Source organism: Puma concolor, chromosome D1, assembly GCF_028749965.1.
Source record: "Puma concolor isolate L17-30 chromosome D1, mPumCon1.1.hap2, whole genome shotgun sequence".
Taxonomy (NCBI): domain Eukaryota; kingdom Metazoa; phylum Chordata; class Mammalia; order Carnivora; family Felidae; genus Puma; species Puma concolor.
In genome coordinates, this window is record NC_141676.1 from 61044174 (window position 1) to 61058736 (window position 14563).

The 14563-nt window shown below is 50.1% G+C and overlaps 1 protein-coding gene across 3 annotated transcripts in view; it reads left to right on the forward strand.

Annotated features, from left to right (window-relative positions):
* Nucleotides 1–14563, forward strand: part of MYO7A (myosin VIIA) — an 84423-nt gene that overhangs the window by 1544 nt on the left and 68316 nt on the right. The window contains exon 2 of one of the 3 annotated variants that reach the window (XM_086678384.1): nt 1223–1285. In XM_086678384.1, coding sequence (XP_086534510.1) covers nt 1268–1285 — 18 coding nt within the window. In that variant the 5' untranslated portion in view covers nt 1223–1267. Of the gene's footprint in view, nt 1–1222; nt 1286–13454; nt 13675–14563 lie in introns of those variants that run through there. The other 2 variants (XM_086678382.1, XM_086678383.1) reach the window with 2 other exon arrangements.

Sequence of the window (14563 nt, forward strand, 5' to 3'; positions counted from 1 at the left end):
GGCTCCCCATGGCAGCTGCCTGCCGGCCCTTGTTGAATCGCCTTCCCTGCCAGCCGGGCTGGGTGCAGGTCTCCAGAAGGACCATGCGCCTGCTGTGTTCCAGAGCTCTGGGGCAGGGGTCAGGGCTCAGGTGTCAGGCAGTGTCCTGGGCAGAGGATCAAATGCCCCAGCGCCTCTGAATGGGCCTTGTGAAAAATTGATGCTCGCCCTGGGGGGCAGGTTGGGGGCCAGAGTGGCCTCACACGGGGCCTGTGGCTGGGGCTGCCGCGGATCACCACGCTTGGTCCCACAGTTCCTTCCTGGGCATGGCCCTGGCCTTGTGCTGTGTGAGGCAGTGGCTGAGCCCACCCCCAGCCCTGGATCAACCCCCAACTTTGTGGGGAGAGAGGTGGGGACAGACCCAGACCTGATAACATAATGCATATAGTCAGGGCTGGATAGACAGGAACATCAGGGCTCTTGGCAGCCTGGGGGTGGTCAGCGAAGGCTTCCTGGAGGAGGTACTGTGTGAACTGAGCCATGAAGTGTAGGTGGGAATTTACTAGTCGGAATTCCAGGCAGAGGGGTCAGTGTATGCAAAGGCCAGGAGGTATGAAAAGGGTTGGTGTATTTCAGGAGTTGTGGGTGCTGAGGATGGCCTAGGTGCAGGGACAGGGAAGGAAGAAAGCAGTGAGAGGCAAGACTAAAACATCAGGAGCCACATGGTGCTGGGTCTTAAAAGCCAGCCTGGGGGGCTTAGAGCCCCCATCCTAAAAGCAGGGCATGCATGAGCACGTAACACTTAGCCGGTGACCCTCCCCTCGGGCCAGGCTGCTCCCATCACCCAAACTGCTCGGGCAGCCCTCAGCTGGGAGGCCGGAAATCAAGTCCTATTCCTGAACTTCCCCTGCCCTGCTGTGTGACTTCGGCAAGTCTTGGTCCCTCTCTGAGTCCCTTTGCCCATATGTCCAGGGGAGGGGGCTCCTAGGAGCCCTTTAGAAATCTCTGAATGACTGTAACCAAGAGAAGAGCTCAGCTGCTCTGGGCAGTGGAGCTGGTGACGGTGGCTGAGGCTCAGGTCACGCAGGCTGGGCTGTGGCCAGAGGGAGAGAAGCCAGGGAGGGAGTGTTCCCCAGGGGGAGGAGTAGCTGAGGCTTTGGGAAGAGCCCAGGTGACCCCAGCCAGGCTCAAGGCTGCCAGGGCTGGCTTTCTCAGACACTTCACATGGTCTCTCCCTCTGCAGTACTGTATCTGGCCAGGCAGGAAGCAAGAGCATCTGACAAAGGACATGGTGATTCTTCAGCAGGTGAGTGTTCCCGGCACCCCCATTGACCTTCATCTTTCTACGCCAGGAAGAACGCTGTTGGGTGACTCATCCTCCCCCATCCCATATTCTCCCATCCATATGGTTAATGGTAGGGCACCCTCCCCAATACTTACTCTTAGAAACCTCCTATCTATGCTTCAAAACCCAGCTGTGAAACTCCCTGACTCTCGCAGGCCCAGTCTAGAACTGCTCCCTCTGATGTGTCTGCTGGGGCTTCCCTTTCTCACTACACTCACCCTACTGGATAGAGATTACTTATTTACGTACATCTCCGAGTTCCCAGGCATGTGCAAAGGCCCAAATGTGGGAAAGCCTTTGGGGACAGGGAATAGGAAGTTGGTCAGTCTGTGAAGCCAGACCAGGAAGGGTCTTGAGCCTGACTGGGGAGCAGTGAGTGGGGGATGACCTGGTGTGAGCTGGAGCTCCCGGGGGTAATATGGAGAGAAACAGAGGTGCTGTGCCCGGCTGAGTCCTCCAGGCCCCTTTCCTTCCCAGGGCCACAATGGTCCCTGACCCTCAGCCCTTCCCCGTGATCAGCCTGAGGCTCTAATGAGCTCCTGGTCTCCAGAGCCAGGAATGTGGGCCCTGAGCCAGGTCGGTCTGGCACCAAGCCCTAGGGCTGGTGGGAGTGTGTGCCTCGGGGGCTTGGCCAGCAGCTCCACATCCTCCAGGCCCGTCAGAGGCCAGCGGGCAGCTTTGTCCTGCAGCCGTGTGTGTGTGTGTGTGTGTGTGTGTGTGTGTGTGTGTAAGAGTAGTCAGGTTTCTGGTTTCCAGCAGGGAGAATCCGAATAGATGGTCTTCCAGCAGTAGCACTGCTAGGAATTTACCCAAGGGATACAGGAGTACTGATGCATAGGGGCACTTGTACCCCAATGTTTATAGCAGCACTCTCAACAATAGCCAAATTATGGAAAGAGCCTAAATGTCCATCAACTGATGAATGGATAAAGAAATTGTGGTTTATGTATACAATGGAGTACTACTTGGCAATGAGAAAGAATGAAATCTGGCCCTTTGTAGCAACGTAGATGGAACTGGAGAGTGTGACGCTAAGTGAAATAAGCCATACAGAGAAGGACAGATACCATATGTTTTCACTCTTATGTGGATCCTGAGAAACTTAACAGGAACCCATGGGGGAGGGGGAGGGAAAAAAAAAGAGAGGTTAGAGCGGGAGAGAGCCAATGCATAAGAGACTCTTAAAAACTGAGAACAAACTGAGGGTTGATGGGGGGTGGGAGGGAGGGGAGGGTGGGTGATGGGTATTGAGGAGGGCACCTTTTGGGATGAGCACTGGGTGTTGTATGGAAACCAATTTGACAATAAATTTCATATATTAAAAAAAAAAAGGAATAGATGGTCTTCCATCCCAGGGCTGGAGGAGACCCCCTCTAGAGCCCCTTGGCTTAACAGCCTGTTCAAAGGCCTGCCCGCCATGGCCAGAGCCAACAAGAGAAGGAAAGTCATTGTCTCTGAGCATTTGCTGGTGCCAGGGCCTTGACTGCAGGCAGGGCTGGGTGGGCGGGGGCATTTACAGTCCCCAGAGGGGCGGCCTGGGCCACCCACAGCTCCCAGGGGGATTCTCCCTTAGGAAGCTTGTGAGGCAGGCCTTGGGCTGAAGGCGCCCCCTCCCCCATTGCTCTCTCTGAATGCGGGCTGATCGGCCCCTGTGGGAGAAGGTGTCGGCAGGTAAATGCCGGCTCTGCCCACCCCTCACACAGAGAGTACATTGCTGTTACTGCTTTGCTCCCGAGAAGGGTCCCAGCTCTGGCATCCGGCCAGCTATGCAGGCCCATGGGCACAGCCCACCCACCTGGGCTCCGGTTTGGGCTTCACTTTTGATGAGCGGACAGACCTGGGGCATGTTCTTCGGCCTTCCTGAGCCTCCGTTTCCTCACCTGTAAAACGGGTGGGGGGAAACCCTCTTTCCTCGGATGGTTGTTGCGAAGATAAAATGCAATGAGGGTCGGGGCGCCTGGGTGGCGCAGTCGGTTAAGCGTCCGACTTCAGCCAGGTCACGATCTCGCGGTCCGTGAGTTTGAGCCCCGCGTCGGGCTCTGGGCTGATGGCTCAGAGCCTGGAGCCTGTTTCCGATTCTGTGTCTCTCTCTCTCTCTGCCCCTCCCCCGCTCATGCTCTGTCTCTCTCTGTCCCAAAAATAAATAAACGTTGAAAAAAAAAAAATTAAAAAAAAAAAATGCAATGAGGGTTCCGTCAACGTGCTGCTTCCTTCACCTGCCTCTCAAGCCCACCTCTCTCCTCCCTTCGTCCTGCCTCTCCCTCCCATCCTGAGAGACCCCGGTTCTCTCCCCCCCATCAGGTCTGCCTGCCCTGAGCACTTTGCTTCCCATTTTCCTCAGGCCTTCAGGTGGCCGCTGTTCCCTTCTGGAGGCTTCCCTGTTCTGCCCACGGTAGAGTCTGATCATACTCCATCTTTTTCCTCGGCTTACCTGAGGCCTCCAGGTGAGCCTGGAAGTGGGGGGCAGCCCTCGTCCTGCTCCCCACGGTCTCCTCAGCCCCTCAGCCCTGGCACCAGCCCACTCAGATGAGGCTGTACGCTAAAGAAGGAATGACTGTTAGGACACCCTCACTTGGTCTGAGGAGCTAGGCAGACAGTGGTGCCCACCTCAGAGGAAAGCTTGAGAATGAAATGTCCCGGTGCATATACAATGCTTAGTCTGACGGAAGCGTGCTCAGGGATGGTTAGCCGCCATGATGACAACCAATGAGATCGTGTTGGTAGTGTTCCTGTGCATGAGAATTCCCTGTTTTTCTCTCTCTCTCTCTCTCCTCTCTCTCTCTCTCTCTCTCTCTCTCTCTCTCTCTCTCTCTCTTACACACACTTTATTTGGTACAAAAATCTCAGGAGACCTTGAAGAACATGATGGATCTTTCCCCATGTGGGAAAGATCGGTGACCGAGATTTGTTCCTCCCTCTCTTCCTCCATCATCCCAGCCGTTCTGAGACCCCATAGGGTCCCAGGTAGAGGAAACCTCTGTATAAACATGGGAGAAGAATCCAAATTTCTTTACTCATGAAAACATTTATTTATTGAGGGTTAAAATTCTTCAAAAGTAGCATCCACACTGGTCCCAGTACGTGCCGGGCAGTCTCTATATGTGATCTCCTTTTATTGGCATAAGGCGATGAGGGTAGGGATTGTCCTGTCCATGTCACAGGTGAAGAAACTGAAGCCCAGAGAGGGCCATTTAGATATAAGCTGGGACACGTCAGGACAGGGAAGGGAGCCACCAAAGTGAGAGGGTGGCAGGCAGGAGAGGAGACCCTGAGAGGGGGCTGCTGTGCAGGGTGTATGATACAAGGAACAGGCACAGGACTTGGGGAAGGAGAGTTCAGACTGTCCTGTGGGGTGGCATTTGCAGAACACAGGCTCTTTCCTAGGGACCCTGAGGAGGTCTGGGCAGACCCGTCATGTGGATTGGGGTGGGGGTGCCTGGAGATTCCTGGCATATCAGAAGCTGCCTCCCCTCCAGCCGCGTTCTCACACACCCACCCAGCAACGTGGCACTGAGCCCATTCTCTGTACCAGGCTGGGCACAAAGGATGCAGAGATAAATTGCTCCCTGTCCCGGAGCAGTTACCAGACGGCAGTGGGAGGTGGCTTGAAACATGGCAAGGGCACCTTTGAGTGGAACTGTAACAGCCGGAGTCCTGGGGTGGAGTGGGGGTGGTGGGGAACCTGGGGAAGGGGGAGGCTTTTGCCCTGCCTCTGATGGTGGATGCGGTGGGGGGCGGCACCAGGGAAGGTGCTGAGGCTGTTGCAGTAGCCCCTCGCACACAGATGAGGGACTGAAGTCTCCGGAGGGGGGGTGCGGGGATAGGCCCAGGTTGCAAAGCCAGCTGGTGCTTGCAAGAACCCAGAGATGTGTGGTGCACATGACACTCTTTTAAGGACCTCAGGGAGGGCTGCCATGCTTCAATATGATACAATTTCCGGCTCCCTGGTGGATCCCGAGTAGGGACTGAATGTACTTTGCCCGGATTCATAAGCACAGGGAGGTTTGAAGATAAATTTGTGGGCTGTTGATAACAGTTGGATTGACCCTTTTATTAGAATATAATGTCCTGCTTTGTCTCTTACAACAGTGTTCTAATGATTTCAAGTCTATTTTGTCTGATGCTCTAGCCACCCCAGCTCTTTTTTGGTTCCTGTTTGCATGGAATATATTTTTCTATCTTTTCACCTTTAATCTCTTTGTGTTTTTGGATCTAAAGTGAGTCTTCTGTAGATAGCATATAGTTGGATCATGGGTTTTTTTTTTTTTTAGCCTATGCTGCCAACCTCTACCTTTTTTTTTTAAATTTTTTTAAACATTTATTTATTTTTGAGACAGGGAGAGACTGAGTGTGAGCAGGGAAGGGGCAGAGAGAGAGGGAGACACAGACTCTGAAGTAGGCTCCAGGCTCTGAGCTATCAGCACAGAGCCCAACATGGGACTTGAACTCACAAACCGTGAGATCATAACCTGATCCAAACTCAGATGCCCAACTGACTGAGCCACCCAGGTGCTCCCAACCTCTGCCTTTTAATTAAAGGGTTTAATTTGTTTCCATATAAAGACTTTTGCCTTTTTGTTATGTTTTCCTATAGGCCCTTTCTCCCCCTCTCCCCCACCCCTCGAATTCCTCTATTACTGCCTTCTTTTGTGTTTGATTTTTTCCCCCCCAGTGTACTCTTTTATAAATTTTTTTTAACGTTTATTTATTTTTGAGACAGAGAGAGACAGAGCATGAACAGGGGAGGGGCAGAGAGAGAGGGAGACACAGAATCGGAAGCAGGCTCCAGGCTCTGAGCCGTTAGCCCAGAGCCCTACGCGGGGCTCGAACTCACGGACCCGGGCTGAAGTCGGACGCTTAACCGACTGAGCCACCCAGGCGCCCCCCGCAGTGTACTCTTTTGATTCCCTTATCATTTCCATACATATATATTCTAGTGGTTACCCTGGGGGTATACGATTAATATCTTAAATTTCTAACAATCTAGTGGTAGTTAATAACAACTTAGCTTCAATGGTACATAAAAATGCTGCTTTTGTACAGCTCTGTCACCCTTCTTTTTTCGTACTGTTACTGTCAGAAATTACATCTTTATACATGGTGTGCCCATTCACATAGATTTATAATTATTGTTTTATGCATTTGTCTTTTAAATCATATAGGGAAAAAAAGGAGTTACAAACCAAAATAACAATAATGCTGGCTTAAAAAAATTTTTTGTATTTATTTTTGAGAGTGAGAGAGACAGAGTGCAAATGGGGGAGGGACAGAGAGAGAGAGAGAAACACAGAATCTGAGGCAGGCTCCAGGCGCTGAGCTGTCAGCACAGAGCCCGACGCGGGGCTTAAACCCAGGAACCGCAAGATCATGACCTGAGCTAAAGTTGGGAGCTTAACCGACTAAGCCACCCAGGTGCCCCATGCTGGGTTTTATATTTGCCTATGTAAATATACTTTTGTAAGATTACCTTTATTGGAGTTCTCTATTTCTTTGCTTTGAGTGACTGTCGAGTGCCCATTAGTTTTAGCCTGAAAAGACTCCTTTTAGCATTTCTTGTAGGCAGGTCTACTAGCAACAAGCTCCCTCAGCTTTTATTTACTTGAGAATGTCTTAGTTTCTCTGTCGTTTCCGAAGGATGGTTTTGCCAGATAATGAATTTTTTTTAAATTTTAATTCCAGTGGAGTTAACATGCATTGCTATATTAGTTTCAGGTGTATGACGTTATGATCCAACAATTGCATATGTTTCTTGGTGCGCATCAGGATAAGTGTACTTTTAATCCCCGTCATCTATTTCACCCCTACTCCTACCCCCCCCCCCCCCCCCGGTAACAATCACTTTGCTCTCTATAATTAAGTGTCTGTTTCTTGGTTTGTTTCTTCCCCGCCCCCCCCCCTTATTCATTTGTTTCTTAAATCCCACATATGAAAGCATATGGTGTTTGTCTTTTCTGATGGACTTATTTTGCTTAGCAGTATACTGTCTAGATCCATCCATCTTGCTGTGAATGGCAAGATTTCATTCTTTTCTTTGTGGCTAATATTCCATTATGTTGTGTGTACATTTATATACACACACATATATGTATATATACACACACCCCATCTTTATCCATTCCTCTATTGATAGATAATTGGGATGCTCCCGTAGTTTGGCTATCTTAAATAATACTGTAGTGAACATAGGAATGCATGTCTCCCTTCAAATTGGTATTTTCGTATTCTTTGAGTAAATCCCTGGTAGTGTGACTACTGGATCATAGGGAAGTACTATTTTCACTTGAGGAACCTCCATACTGTCTTCCACAGTGGCTGCACCAGTTTGCATTCCCTCCAACAGTGCATGCGGGTTCCTTTTTCTCCACATCCTCGCCAATGCTTGTTTCTTGTGTTTTTGATATTAGCCATTCTGACAGGTGTGAGGTGATAGCTCATTATGGTTTTGATTTGCATCTCCCTGATGATGAGTGATGTTGAGCATCTTTTCATGTCTGTTGGCCATCTGGATATCTCCTTTGGAGAAATATCTGTTCATCTTTTCTGCCCATTTTTTTTTATCGGGTTTTGATTTGGGTTTTGGTGTTGAGTTGTATAGGTTCTTTAAATATTTCGGATACTAACTCTTTGTTGGATATGTCCTCAGCAAATATCTTCTCCCATTCTATAGGTTGCCTTTTAGTTCTGTTGGTTATTATCAGATATTGAATTCTTACACTTGTTTTTCCTTTCCGTACTTTAAATATATCATCTCACTGCCTTCTGGCTTCCATGATTTCTGTTGAGAAATCAGCTATTATTCATATTGAAGGTCCTTTGTATGCAATGAGTCTCTCTTATTTTGTCTTTTGACCATTTGATTTTTAATGTGCCTCAATGTGGGTCTTTTCTTTTTCTTTGCGGTGCAGAAAATTTTTATTTTGATGTGCCAATAGTTGATTTTTGCTTTTGTTTCCCTTGCCTCAGGAGACCTATCTAGAAAGATGTTGCTATGACCAATGTCAAATAAATTATGGCCTGGGATCTCCTCTAGGATTTTTGTGGTTTTAGGTCTCACATTTAGGTCCTGAATGCATTTTGAGTTGACTTTTTTGTGTGGTGTAAGAAAGTGGTCCAATTCCATTCTTTTTTCTGTGGCTGTCCAATTTTCCCAACACCATTTGTTGAAGAGACCACCTTTTCCCCATTACATATTCTTTCCTTGTCAAAGATTAATTGACCGTATAATTATGGGTTTATTTCTGGGCTTTCTATCCTGTTCTATTGATGTGTCTATTTCTGTGCCAGTAGCATACCGTTTTGGCCACAACAGCTTTGTAATATAACCTCAAGTCTAGAATTGGGATACCTTCATCGCTTCTCGGCCTCTTGGCTAAGATCAAGTGTAGAATTGGGATCCCTCCAGTTTTGTTTCTCTTTTTCCCAGGTGCTTTGGCTATTGGGGTCTTTTGTGGTTCCATACAAATTTTAGGATTGTTCTAGTTCTGTGAAAAATGCTGTTGGTATTTTAATAGGGATTGCATTAAACGTGTAGATTGCTTTGGGCAGCACTGACATTTTATGACAATGTCTGTTCTTCAAATCCATGAGTATGGAATGTTTTTCCATTTCTTTGCACTGTCTTTAACTTCCTTCATCAGCGTTTTATAGTTTTCAGAGTACAGGTCTTTTACCTCCTTGGTTAAGTTTATTCTTAGGTATTTTATTATTCTGGGTGCAATTGTAAAAGGGATTGTTTTCTTAACGTCTCTTGTTGCTGCTTCATTATTGTTGTTGTATAGAAAGGCAACAGATTTCTGTATTGATTTTTGTACTCCGCGACCTTACTGGATTCATTTTTCAGTTCTAGTAGTTTTTTTGGTAGAGTCTTTGGGGTTTTCTATATACGGTATCACGCCGTCTACAAATTGTGACAATTTTACCTCTTCCTTGGCAATTCGGGTGCCTTTTATTTTTGTGGTTGTTGTTGTCTGATGGTTATGGCTGGGACTCAATGTGGTTCTTTTTGAGTTCATCCTACTTGGAATTTATTGAGCTATTTGGCTGTAGATTTGTGTCTTTCATCAAGTTTGGGAAGTTTTTGACCATTATTTCTTCACATATTGTTTTTGCCTCTTTCTCTTGTCCTCTCCTTGCATACATGAAATGTATGATGATGATTCCCATCATGCACACATTGGGCCACCTGATGTCACACAGGTTTCTCGGGTTCTGCTCATTTTTCCTAGTCCTTTTTTTTTCTTCCTGTCCCCAGACTGGATAATCTAATGAACCTATCTTCAAGTTTACTGATTCTTCCTTCTGCCTGTTCAAATCTGCGGTTGAATGTCTCTAGTGAATTTTGCATATAGGCTATTGCACTTTTCAACTGCTAATGTTGTATTTGGTCACTTTTAATCATGTTTACCTCTTTATGGATACTCTGTATTTGGTGAGATGTTCTGGTTTCCCTCTGTTCTTTGAGTATACTTCAGATAGTTGATAAAAACCTTTGTCTATGAAGTCCAATGTCTGAGCTTCCTCAGGGAAAGTTTCTATTGTTTGCTTTTTACCTCTGAATGGGCCATACTTGTTTCTTTGCATGCCTGATAATCTTTGGTTGAAAACCGGACATTTAAAAAATAACATGACGGGGCGCCTGGGTGGCTTGGTTGGGTGTCCAACTTTGGCTCAGGTGATGATCTCATGACTTGTGGGTTCGAGCCCCACGTCAGGCTGTGTGCTGACAGCTCAGAGTCTGGAGCCTGCTTCAGATTCTGTGTCCTTCTCTCGCCCTGCCCCTCCCCCACTCGTGCTCTATCTCTCTGTCACTCTCTCTCAAGAATAAGTAAAACACCAAAAAATTTTTTTAAACGTAATGTGATAACTCTGGAAGTCTGATTCTTCTCTCTCCCTCTGTCTCCAGTGTCTTGTTGCTTCTTGTGAGTTATAGTTTTGTTTAATGACCTTTCAAAACTATCTTTATGAAGAGTGTATTCTTTGTTGTGTGTGGTCACTGAAGTTTTGAAAACTCCTAGAGCCAAAAACAAAACAAAATTACTTTCAGTCCTGCAGCTGGGCTGTGTGTGTGTGTGTGTGTGTGTGTGTGTGTGTGTGTGTGTGTGCGCGCGCGCGCGCGCGCGCGCGTGCACGCTGGGCATGCCTTCAATGCTTAGGCCTTAGGCAGATCACTTCCTGTCTAAATGGAGCTTGAGGGTCAGTTTGAAGTGAGAGCTTAGGATGTTCTTGGGCTTTTTCTGAACGTTCTTCCAACCCTCCACATGAGGTGTTCTAGATTCCCCACTGTATGCAAGAGCTTTTCAAAACCCCTATTCCCCCGGCTTTCCTGCAGGTTTTTGGAGTGTCTATTGTTTGTTCCAACTGACTATTTCCATGCTTCTCCCTCCCCCCACCCCACGCCACCCCACCCCACCCCACATAGCAGTGGCCTCGTTGATTGGTCTCTGAATGGTTTTGACCAAAACCCTCCTTACCTACTCCTCCACCCTGCGGGGAGTTCCAAGCTAGAGAAATAAAGGCAAGCCCTTGGCATTATTCCTTTAGGGAGCTCCCAGACTTGTTAAAACCCCACAAAGTTCTCCTGCTGGGTTTCAGCCACCTTTCTCTTTAGTAAATGTTCGGTTGGTTACTATAAACATTTGATGATTTTCCAGGGTTCTAGTATTGTTGATTCTGACCATTTTTACCACATTTTTTCGTATTTTTGTAAAGGGATGAGTTCTTGAGTTTCTTCTTTGCCATTTTCCCTGACGTCACTTGCTCGTGACAGTTGGCACAGTTACTAAATGGAAGCTTTTTGTCCCACCTTGCTGTCAATTGTTGGGTAGTCCCTCCACCCCCGCTGAACATCAGTCTCCCCATCTGGCCAGAGCTGGACTGGATAGGGGGGTATGGCGGGGTGAGGGCAGCACCATGCGTTTGTGTGAGGCACTAAGGAAGTACAGAAAAGAGGGTAGTGGAGAGGGGATATTAAGGACAGGTGGCCCGAGTCTCTGTGGAGCCTGGGTGGCTGGGTGGCGGAAGGGAAGAGGATCGTGAGGTGAAGCATTTCTGGCAGAGGGCTCGGCACAAGCAAAGGTGAGGAGGGGTGCCTGGATGGCTGTCAGTTAAGCGACTCTTGATCTCAGGTCTCGATCTCAGGGTTGTGGGTTCAAGCCCCATGTTGGAACTTAAAAAAAAAAGTGAGGATAGGGAGACCCTATCCGGTGTGTTCAGGGAAGCAGGAGATGAGGCTGGAACAGCAGTGAGCCCTGGTTCTGGGAGAGGATCTGCCAGGCGGGGAAACAGAGGCACGGGTCACAGGGGTATCACACTTACTTCCCAGACCTGGTGTGCAGGCTGCCTGCGGGGAAGGGGCCCAATCCCAGGCTTCAGCTAGGGGTGGCCTGGGTGCATGGGGTTGAGCAGTGGCTCTGGGCTAGGCAGGGCCAGGCTCTGAGTACTTGCTGGGTCTCCCTGAGGGGGGCCTCTCTCCATCCACCAGACCTGATTTACCATCTCTTCCTTCTTCCCTCTGCTTCTCTGTGATGTTCTCTTCCCTCTCATGTCTGCCTGAGATAATCATAACGCCCAGGTACCACCCCTAACGTGACTTGCTCAGTTAATAAGAACCAACACTCATGCGGCCATTTTTTTTTTTTTTTTTTTTAAACAGGAACCACTCTGAGTGAGTTACACACATAAACATTTTCAATCCTCATAAGCAACTCATGAGGTACTGTTATCTTGTCATCCCACAGATGTGGAAACAAAGGCACATACAGGTTGAGGAACTTGCCCCAGGTTACACGGCTTGAGGGGCCTAGCCAGGGTTGAACCTAAGCCATCTGGGTCCCGAGTCCAACAGCTTAGTGGCCAGGCTATCCTGTCTCTCCAGGACTAATCCGTCCCTCGTCTGGTGGCACTATCCTTATCTGGGTCTGGATCTGGTCCATTCCCAGGCCTGGACTTGCGAGGGTGGTGTCCCCTAAGCTTTAGTCTGAGCCTGTGAAGCCTGGGTAAATGGACAAATGGAAGGATGCCTGGAAACCTATCCCCGGCACCGTCCTGTGTCTGAAGGGCCCTTCTCCCATGGACTCCTGTGGGTGGGTGGGCAGAGGTACATGTGCTTATTCTGTGCTTGACTGGGGGAAGGATCCCTCCTAAGGGCACGGTCCCTGGGAGGGCATAGGAAGTAGATGGGAATCGCTACAGTCCATCAGCTTTGTGTGGGGTGGCAGAGGGCTGGGTCCCTGAGGCCCGGATAGGGGGTTGGGGTAGAAGGAAGCCCAGGTCCAGTGGGGCAGCTCTGAGTTCTGTGTGAGGCATCACTGTCTCCTTCCTTGCCATTCCCCCTTCTCCCTGCCGTGTTTTTGTGGGACAGTCAGGCTTCCAGGATTCTAGATAATGCCAAGGGCCAAATATGGGAACAGTAGGGCTTGAAGAGAGAGGAGAAAGGGGAGGAAGAAAACAGAAGTTAAGAAGAGGGGAGAAGGAGTGGGAGCAGAGTCCCAGGGCCTGTGCCTGCCGGACAGGATGGTGGCTCACCGCCCAGCATGGACCCAAGCCAGGTGCCCAGTCCCACGTGGCTGCCAGGACATAGGAGCCCAGCTTGGCGCCCAGTGTCCTGGAGAACCAGGGGACACCCTTCCCAGGTGCCTCTTCTGCCTTCTGCAGATTACCATCTGGCTGGCCTCCAAGCTGGGTGAGGAAGACCAGAGACAGACTGTTCGGAAGCTTTTCTCCCCTAAGCCCCACATCCCTACCCTTAGGAAGAGTTTTACCTGCCCTCCCTTTCCAGAGGTAGCCAGTGAGCTAGTAGGATCTCTCAGGTACCTTCCCGTCCGTCTTAAAAATTATGAAGTTTATTGCGTTCCACTCCATAACGTCCCCACGTTCCTTTCCAAAGAAAACCTACAGATTGAGTTTCCAGGTGCCCGGTGGATGCTAAGGTCCGCAGCTCGGTTCTGCGGCGCTACACGCTGCGGTCTCGGTGAAGCCGGCTGCGAATCCCCCCACAGTGATGAGGTGTTGGGGGTCCCGAGGAGACGGGCCAGGGCGGTGCGCGCCCCCTCCCCGTTCCCGCGGGCGTCACCTAAGCCGCCGTTGCCATGGGCACGCAGCAGATGGCCGGGTTTAGGGTTCCCGGCGGCGGTGCGCACGGGATTAGGTGAATTAGGGAGCCGGAGCGGAGCCGCCGCCAGACCGACCGCGCCATGGAGCCCCCTGTCGACCCCGCGGAGCCCTCCGATCCCGCCGACCCCTCTGACCCCTCTTACCCCTCCGACCGCGCCGAGGCGCGCGCCAAGCCGCAGGGCAAGTGGGCGCTGGTTCGCAGCCTGAACCATGCGTTGAAGACGTACGCGGTCCTGCCGGTGAGGCCTGCGCGGGTAGGGGGAGGTTGCACCCTGGGAATCCCGCCCCGTGCCTCTGTTTCCCCGCCTGGCAGAAACGGGATGAGCGGCAATGGGTGGCAGAGCACCAGGGTGTGTGCAGACAGACCCCCTCCCCACCCCCACCCCGGCGCCTCATGCCTTCCCTGACTCCCAGAGTGAACTTGGCCCCAGCCAGCCCCTCCTTGCGTCGGGAGCTTTTGCACATCCCAAATGGGAATGTGGGTTCAAGGTGAAGTCTCTAGTGGGGCGCCTGTCACAGTGGAGTGGTATGAGTGGGACCAGGTTCAGGCGTGAGTGCCTGGAATCTGGGGACAAGAAGGGCTGGTGATGTAAGACTGGGGCCCAGTGCCCCTTTCCTCTCCTTCCCCTTCCTGTACCCTCCCCCCCCCCCCCCCCCCCAATCTCCTTTCTTTTCCATCTTCCTTCCCTCACCTTGTTTTTGGTTCAGGCTGCTCTGCAGATGCTCAGAGTCTTTATCAGTCACTGATTTGATGAGTGACTGTGGCCAAGTTCCTTTGTCTCTTTGGGCCTCAGTTTCCTCATCTGTAAAATGAAGACTTTGAACCCACCTGCATTCTGATGCCCCAAGAACTTTTCCCGGGACCAGGAACTTCTCCTCTCAGACAGGTTCTCGGGCCTCACAATTCTCCCTGAGGCCAGTTGGCTGCCATTTTCTCCTTTTTCCTCCAGTTGAGACCTAGAGCAGAGAAAAAGTTAAGCCACTGCCCTCCTTGTGACAGTCCTTGGTTAGGAGAGTTCTAGTTGCCTGTTTCCTGTAGGCCTGAGCTCTCTGCTCAGCCTCTCTGAGCCCCCATTTCCCACTCACATGAAGTCTCTGATTTCCGGTTCTCCTCTGTTCCCGCAGTGG